The 9,440-nt window shown below is 36.9% G+C and overlaps 1 protein-coding gene across 1 annotated transcript; it reads left to right on the forward strand.

Annotated features, from left to right (window-relative positions):
• The first annotated feature begins 7,700 nt into the window (after positions 1-7,700).
• Positions 7,701-8,745, forward strand: LOC111174862 (keratin-associated protein 13-2-like). Its single transcript, XM_022574044.2, has one exon. It carries the CDS (start codon positions 8,131-8,133, stop codon positions 8,686-8,688), a length of 558 nt encoding a protein of 185 aa, XP_022429752.2. The 5' UTR covers positions 7,701-8,130; the 3' UTR covers positions 8,689-8,745.
• The last annotated feature ends 695 nt before the right edge of the window (positions 8,746-9,440 follow it).

Consider the following 9,440-nt stretch of genomic DNA (forward strand, 5'->3'; position numbering starts at 1 on the left):
TCATACGAAAACTGGTGTAGATTGAATTATCAGAACATGAATTTTACCTTAGAGCCATAGAATTTTGCCATTGTCAAGACCTTCAGCAGCCATTTAGTCCTGTCTCTGATGTATGTAATAGCCAGTACTGTAACTCAATGTTGTTCCCATCACAATACACTAAAACTTATCTTTGTCAGTGTAAGAAATTAGACTTTATAATCCATGGTTTCATACACTAGCATTTCCTTGGTAGGTTCAGTAATATCTAATTCTGTGAAATACCTTTGTGCTTTGCTCAATTCCTAGTTAGGCACTTTTCTGTTTTGTCCATGACACTGTATTCAAACAAACAAAACAATAAAATAAAGAAAACTTAGAGTTGAATGATACTGGACTCCCTTTCTGGTCCCTTAACAATTTTTTTCCAGATTATGCACATCTTTAAAAATGTTCAAGATGGAGATTTGAAAACTAAGTTTTGGAAATAGGAGTTAGATATTTTTCAATCCTCTCAGAAGAGTCAGAAGTGTTTATTAACTGACCAGCAAACTGGAGATTGAGGACTTCCACTAACCTCTGCCAGTTAAATGACCCATCCATCCTCCAGGAAAGGATCTTCACTTCAAACGCAAGGTGAAACCTATCACCACCTTCTGCCCCTTAGTAACACACCACTAAATGTGACAGCAAGAGGAAGTGAGGTAGAAAAGTGGCCAGGCATGTCCATAAAAAATGATGGCACTAAGACAACTGGGGCATCTATTCAGCTGGAGTGTGTATTCTATTTTGAAGCAATAAAATTTAATAGGATTTAAAAGATGTTTGGTTTCTTTAAAAAACTTTTAATAAAGATAAGCAATAAAATTTGATTTGAATGAACATCTGAAAGAGGGCAGGTATATTAGTATTACGTTATTTTTTAAAGATGGTTTCCATTTTTTGATGGGTAAATGCAAGTGTAAGATCAGAGAGGTCTGTAAGAAGAACCCTTTAGAAGTCAGCTATCCTGGCCTTTTCACTTCAAATAAAAGCTTTGGATGACGTAGTTCTGCAGATGTAAAATGGGTCAATTTGAAGCAGGAAAAAGCTGCAGTCATGCAAGTGGAGTACCAGTATCAAGAAGAATCTCTAACAATGAAGCAGGATGACCTCTGGAAAAGCAGCAGCCAAGGGCAGACTTCTATGAGTGCCTGGGAGAGAGGCCAGAGCAGAAAGGTCAAGTGGTTTATCTCAAGTCCTTTACCGAGAAATGATCTTTCAACCCATACCTAGCAATAATGCTTAACAGATGGATCTCCTACTAAGAAAATTTGGAAAGTAAAATGTTAATGAACGGATTCCTCAGCAGCCCAGTGGTTAAGACTCCACAATTCCACTGCAGGGGGCCCAGGTTCGATCCCTGGTTGGGGAACTAAGATCCCACGTGCTGTGTGATCTGGCCAAAATAGAATAAAATTTAAAAAAATAAGATGAGTAAAAAACTGGAAACAAAGAAATAAAAATAAAATTTATAATTTTTAAAAAAAAATCTTAGTGAAGAATAGTTGTTATGAATAAGAGCCTTTGGGGAAGGGGCAATACAAGGGTTTTGTAAGTCTAAACAAGGCAGTTTTGAGGACACAGGAGAAAAGTGAACAGGAAGGGAAAAAGTTCTAGGTTGGAGCATATGGATTTCTACTCTTTCTATTACTGCCTAGTATTTGTCTAATTAGAAAGGTTTCAAAAATCTCTGAAAACTCATTGCAAAGGGGATTGTCATCTTTAAGACTGAGCTACATTAATATTGTGACCTGGAAACAACATCATTATTCAAGTCATTCAGATCATAAACTACTTATGACTAGTGGGTACTCCAATATTTGTTCTATCCTACGTAATGTTGGTATTCCTCTATTTCTCAAAAAAAAAAAAAAAAGTTTTCCAGTATTGCATTTTTCCTCTGACTTATCCAAAGAGTAATATGTTTTTCTCTTAAATACTTTGCCTGTGTGTACAGAGCACACAGAGTATTTTATTAGTTCCAGGATGTACTTCTGAACTATTATAACAACTTTAGTTTTGTTTTGCTTTTTCTTCCTTTCAGAGGGACACATTTATTAGCATTCATGAGTTATTAATTAGCATTTGTACAAAGTGCACAAAAGACTAATGAAAAGTGTTCACCTATTAGGAATAGGCTGGGGGGAATGTTAATTGGAATTGACTTATTCCTGAATTATTTTAATATTAATTCCCAGACACAGAGTGCTGGTCTGGAAAAGCAATGTTCTTCATATTAGAACATCTTTCTTTTTTTAAGCAGAAGCCAATTATTAATAGGAAGAGATAAATATTATCCATTCTAAAGGAGTTAAAAGATGGCACTATAAGGAATCCCCTGTGCTGGGGGTGACACATACATCTTTAGTAAATTTAATAGGTATCCATTCATAAAGAATAGCTTATTTTACTTCAGTGAATCAGAATGATGGCTTAAGTATTGCACAAGGGCACTTCATGTGATGCATGCCACACTTTGGATTCTGCATGGGAGAGATAATCATAAAACAAAGTCACTAAGTGCTCTGAAGCAGCGTGCTTTGGAATAAAGCAACTTAATTTTCAGGTAGTTAAGGAGCTCTCTATCCAATAACAATTGTGAATGCCATTTCACTTAAACCAAATAAAATGTTAGATTTCAAAGAAGACAGGGCTTCCCTGGTGGCGCAGTAGTTGAGAGTCCGCCTGCCAATGCAGGGGACACTGCTTCGTGCTCCGGTCTGGGAAGATCCCACATGCCGCGGAGCAGCTAGGCCCATGAGCCATGACTGCTGAGCCTGCACGTCCGGAGCCTGTGCTCCGCAACAGGAGAGGCCACAACAGTGAGAGGCCCGCGTACAGCAAAAAAAAAACTAAAAATAAAAGAAAACAGATGGCCACAACACCAGATTTCAAAAGCCCTTTTCTTCTTCTTTTTTTTTCCCATTAATCTAAGTATGGATTATACAGGATTTTTTCTCTTTCTTGGGTTATAAAGTAAAATATACTTTAAATGTATAAAGACCAGTGATGCATGGAATCATGGAATTCTACTCTGGAACACTATTCAATGCAAATATTCTGAGATGTAAATAAAGCTTTATTAGGCATTTGTATCTTAGTATAAATAAGCTTAAGATTCATTTCTGAGACAAGTTAAAGTTAAATTTGCTTTTTTCTTTGCAGAGTATTTGAATCTTGACTGCATAAGGAAATCATAGTTCAAGCTTCAATTTTGTTTCAATCTTACTGAACAATTAAAGGAAATTTATTAAAATTCTCTGGGACATTTTTTTTTAATGTGTAAATTGGTCACAGGATGGTAAAGACCCATGTAGATCTAATATTTCAAGTTAGTTGTTTCAGAAACTGTTAACCATTTCTGAAAATTTACTTAAGGTAAAACTTAATAATTGCTGCTAAGAATCTGTCTTTCCATCAAAAAACAAAACAAAACAAACCTATGAGTTGATTTAGGGCATAAGCAGAGAATAATCCCTACTACAATACAGATGTATCAGAAAATACATGAAGATATTCAAATCTAGCAAACACTTCTATTCAAAATCTCTCTCAAAGAGTTATATTTATTGCTTCTTAAAAGAACATCCTCCAAGGAAACATTTTAGGCTTCCATTCTTTTCAAGGCAATCCATTGACCTGAACTCCAGTATGCTATCTGCACCCCTTAATTCTGATCATGAGCTCAGACATGAGAAAGCCAAGTGTATCACAGAAGAGGCAGGATGAGTGCTCTGCCAATGAATCCACAATTTAATTAAGCTAAATTAATGGATATCAATAATTATATGGATTTTATAACCAGGAGATCACTGAAGAAATCAAAGACAGAATAAAAAAATACCTAGAAACAAATGACAATGAAAAAATTATGACCCAAAACCTGTGGGATGCAGCAAAAGCAGTTCTAAGAGGGAAGTTTATAGCAATACAATCCTACCTCAAGAAACAAGAAATGTCTCAAATAAACAACCTAACCTTATACCTAAAGCAATTAGAGAAAGAAAAACAAAAATCCCTGAAAGTTAGCAGAAGGAAAGAGATCATAAAGAACAGATCAGAAATAAATGAAAAAGAAATGAAGGAAATAATAGCAAAGATCAATAAAACAAAAAGCTGTTTTTTTGAGAAGATAAACAAAATTGATAAACAGTTAGCCAGACTCATCAAGAAAAAAAGAGAGAAGACTTAAATCAACAGAATTAGATATGAAAAAGGAGAAGTAACAACTGACACTGCAGAAATACAAAGGATCATGAGAGATTACTACAAGCAACTCTGTGTCAATAAAATGGACAACCTGGAAGAAATGGACAAATTCTTAGAATGGCACAACTTTCCAAGACTGACCCAGGAAGAAATAGAAAATAAAAACAGACAAATCACAAGCACTGAAATTGAGACTGTGATTAATAATCTTCCAACAAACAAAAGCCCAAGACCAGATGGCTTCACAGTAGAGTCCTACCAAACATTTAGAGAAGAGCTAACACCTATCCTTCTCAAAATCTTCCAAAGTATAGCAGACAGAGGAGCACTCCCAAACTCATTCTACGAGGCCACCATCACCCTGATACCAAAACCAGACAAAGATATCACAAGGAAGAAAACTACAGACCAATATTACGATGAACATAGATGCAAAAGTCCTCAACAAAATACTAGCAAACAGAATTCAACAGCAGATTAAAAGGATCATACACCATGATCAAGTGGCGTTTATCCCAGGAATGCAAGGATTCTTCAATATACACAAATTAATCTATGTGATAAACCATATCAACAAATTGAAGGAGAAAAATCATATGAAAATCTCAATAGATGCAGAAAAAGCTTTTGACAAAATACAACACACACACACACACACACACACACATATATATATATATATATATAAACCCTCCAGAAAGTAGGCATAGAGGGAACATACTTCAACAGAATAAAGCCCATATATGACAAACCCACAGCCAACATCATTCTCAATGGTGAAAAACTGAAACAATTTCCACTAAGATTAGGAACAAGACAAGGTTGCCCACTCTCACCACTATTGCTCAACATAGCTTTGGAAGTTTTAGCCACAGCAATCAGAGAAGAAAAAGAAATAAAAGGAATCCAAATCAGAGAAGAAGAAGTAAAACTGTCACTGTATGCAGCTGACACGATACTATACATAGAGAATCCTAAAGATGCTACCAGAAAACTACTAGAGCTAATCAATGAATTTGGTAAAGTAGCAGGATACAAAATTAATGCACAGAAATCTCTTGCATTCCTACACACTAATGATGAACAATTTGAAACAGAAATTAAGGAAACACTCCCATTTACCATTACAACAAAAAGAATATACCTAGGCATAAACCTACCTAAGGAGACAAAAGACCTGTATGCAAAAAACTAAGACACTGTTGAAAGAGATTAAAGATGATACAAACAGATGGAGAGATATACCATGTCCTTGGATTGGAAGAATCAACATTGTGAAAATGACTCTACAACCCAAAGCAATCTACAGATTCAATGCAATCCCTATCAAACTACCACTGGCATTTTTCACAGAACTAGAACAAAAAATTTCACAATTTGTATGGAAACACAAAAGACCCTGAATAGCCAAAGCAATCTTGAGAAAGAGAAATGGAGTTGGAGGGAACAGGCTCCCTGATTTCAGACTATACTGTAAAGCTATGGTAATCAAGACAATATGGTACTGGCACACAAACAGAAATATAGATCAATGGAACAGGATAGAAAGCCCAGAGATAAACCCACACACATATGGTCATCTTATCATTGATATAGGAGGCAAGAATATGCAATGGAGAAAAGACAGCCTCTTTAGTACATGGTGCTGGGAAAACTGGACAGCTACATGTAAAAGAATGAAATTAGAACACTCTCACGCCATACACAAAAATAAACTCTAAATGGATTAAAGACTGTAATGTAAGGGCAGACACTATAAACCACTTAGAGGAAAACATAGGCAGAACACTGTATGACATAAATCACAGCAAGATGGTTTTTGACTCACCTCCTAGAGAAAGGGAAATAAAAACAAAAATAAACAAATGGAACCTAATGAAACTTAAAAGCTTTTGCACAGCAAAGGAAAACATAAACAAGACGAACAGCCGACCATCAGAATGGGAGGAAATATTTGCAAATGAAACAACTGACAAAGGATTAATCTCCAAAATTTACAAGCAGCTCATGCAAATCAATATCAAAGAAATAACCCAATCAAAAAATGGCAGAAGACCTAAATAGACATTTCTCCAAGAATATACATAGATTGTCAATAAACACATGAAAGAATGCTCAACATCGTTAATCATTAGAGAAATGCAAATCAAAACTACAATGAGGGCTTCCCTGGTGGCACAGTGGTTGAGAGTCCACCTGCCGATGCAGGGGACATGGATTTGTGCCGCGGTCCGGGAATATCCCACATATCGCGGAGTGGCTGGGCCAGTGAGCCATGGCCGCTGAGCCTGTGCATCCAGAGTCTGTGCTCCTCAACGGGAGAGGCCACAACAGTGAGAGGCCCGCGTACCACAAAAACAAAAAACAAACAAAAAAACCCAAAAAAACTACAATGAGATATCATCTCACACCAGTCAGAATGGCCATCATCAAAAAATCTACAAACAATAAATGCTGGAGAGGGTGTGGTGCAAAGGGAACCCTCTTGCACTGTTGGTGGGGATGTAAATTGATACAACCACTATGGAAAACAGTACGGAGGTTCCTTAAGAAATTAAAAATAGAACTACCATACGACCCAGCAATCCCATTACTGGGCATATACCCTGAGAAAACCATAATTCAAAAAGAGTCATGTACCAGAATGTTTTTGCAGCTCTATTTACAATAGCCAGGACATGGAAGCCACCTAAGTATCCATTGACAGAGGAATGGATAAAGAAGATGTGGCACATATATACAATGGAAGATTACTCAGTCATAAAAAGAAATGAAATTGAGTTATTTGTAGAGAGGTGGATGGACCTAGAGTCTGTCATACCTAATGAAGTAAGTCAGAAAGAGAAAATCAAATACTGTATGCTAACACATATATATGGAATCTAAAAAACAACAACAAAAACAACACCCCAAAATGTTCTGAAGAAGCTGGGGCAGGACAGGAATAAAGACAGAGACGTAGAGAATGGACTAGAGCACACGGGGAGAGGGAAGGGTAAGCTGGGACGAAGTGAAAGAGTGGCATGGACATATATACACTACCAAATGTAAAATCGATAGCTACTGGGAAGCAGCCACATAGCACAGGGATATCAGCTTGGTGGTTTGTGACCACCTAGAGAGGTGGGATAAGGAAGATGGGAGGGAGACGCAAGAGGAAGGAGATATGGGCATATATGTATACATATAGCTGATTCCCTTTGTTATACAGCAGAAACTAACACACCATTGTAAAGCAATTATACTCCAATAAAGATGTTAAAAATTATATGGATATTTTATTGAAGCATAGTTAATTCAGAATGTTCTGTTAGTTTTAAGTGTACAGAAAAGTGATTCAGTTATACATATATGTATATATATATATATATATATATACAAATGTATATTATTTTTCAGATTCCTCAGGAATTGTATGAATTTATCCAAATAGAAAAAGAGTAAAAGGTTCAATTGATAGATTGTTGAGACTACTGAATATAGTTAGTATTTGGCGAAATCCATTATCATACCCTTTTGAAGAAACACTAAACTATTTTGAATAATAAACACTGATGCTCTTAATATCTAATGGAAGTGAAGGAAAATTTATGTAACTCTACCTGGTAATACCAGGACACACTGCACACATGGATAAGAAGGGGAGGATATCTGAAAATGTTATCACCTATAACTCTGAAGATCAAATCACAGCAAATTCCAAGGAAAAGAAACTGAGTAGTTTCTTTCTTAGTCTGAGTGCTTAAAGCATAATTAAGTATGTGATGATGTGATAAATTAAATTGAAGCAATAACCTAGAGAGGTATGCTTGTCTAAAACGGTGAGCAAGGAAGAGGGAACATCTGACTGGACAGTGATGCATCCAGGTCTAAGAGTAATATATACTTGAAGTCTGGATCATGACGTTAAAACTCAGAGAGTCTCCTCAGAGTAACTCTGCTGAACTCAAATTTCTTGTCACCATGTCCTACAACTGCTGCTCTGGAAACTTCTCCCACTCCCTTGGGGACCACCTGAGCTACCCAGGCTCCTCCTGTGGCTCTTCCTACCCCAGCAACCTTGTTTACAGCACTGACTGCTGCTCCCCCAGCACCTGCCAGCCCTCCTGTGTGGTGTTCAGTCCCCACCTGATGTCCTGCTACAGCCTGAGGACCTCCATGCTCTGCAGACACTTCCAGATAACTTATTATGGGTCTCTGGACTGTGGGTCCATCAGAGGCTGCTCCCTGGGTTATGGATCTAGAAGCTCCTACTCCCTGGATTATGGATCCAGAAGTTCCTCCTCACTGGGCTGTGGATCCAGTGTATTCAGACCCCTGGGTTATGGAGTTCATGGTTCCCCTTCCCTGATCTATGGCTCCAGGTTTGACTACCCAACATACTTGGCTTCTAGGAGCTTTCAATCTTCTGGTTATAGGGCAACCTATAGATCAGCCTTCTGTAGGCCAACTTTCTGAGTTTCCAGACCTTGTGAGCAAAATGTTTGTCTCTATTTAAAACTGCTATCATAGCCTTTTTCAGAAATGTTAGCTAACTCCTCTCTCCATCAGACCTTTATCCTTTCTCTAGCATCAAGCACTGGCTGACAGACTAGTTCTTTCAGTGAGATTAATGAATGACCAAAATATTGAGTCCATGTCTGTAATTTTGTTGAAACAATTGGTTCAGAATTACATAAACATTTTCTTACAAGATACATGGAAATTCAGTTTTGTTTGACCTAATAAACTCATTCACTCTTGCAACTGATATGTTCTCATTGTTCTTTATTGGTTTTAAGTTTGATTTATAATCTATCTCTGAGGCTACAGGCCTTCAGAGTACTTCTTTCTAGGAATGGGTTTGGATTTCTTCAGGAAATGGTGTCAAGCCTGGTGCATGGGAAATTTTCTGGGCACTCCATTGCCTAAGGGCTAACAAGTGTGTGTGTCTTCCACCAACAAAACTGGTAGGATTTTTATTATTGAGTATGCCCATAATTAAGTCAATATTCTCATTATGTTTTCAAGAAGGACACCTTGTGCCGACAACCATATATTATTTTGACTTTACATTTTCAAAACAGTATTGAGTTAGAGTTTGTGCAGAAGATGTCACTTCTGGTGATGAAATAGTTATAGTATAACAAATATTTGTATAAATTGGATATATTGGTATGAAAAAGACAAAATATGAAGTACCATGGGTTAAAGGGCATTATGGTTGTCTT

The sequence above is a fragment of the Delphinapterus leucas genome, chromosome 4 (genome assembly GCF_059928025.1).
Source record: "Delphinapterus leucas isolate spDelLeu-1000000601 "Yukka" chromosome 4, BTC_Dleu_Yukka2, whole genome shotgun sequence".
Lineage (NCBI taxonomy): Eukaryota > Metazoa > Chordata > Mammalia > Artiodactyla > Monodontidae > Delphinapterus > Delphinapterus leucas.

What these genes read in the sequence shown, in the direction of transcription:
- LOC111174862 (XM_022574044.2), top strand. Translation starts at nt 8,131, where the DNA reads ATGACGTTAAAACTCAGAGAGTCTCCTCAGAGTAACTCTGCTGAACTC.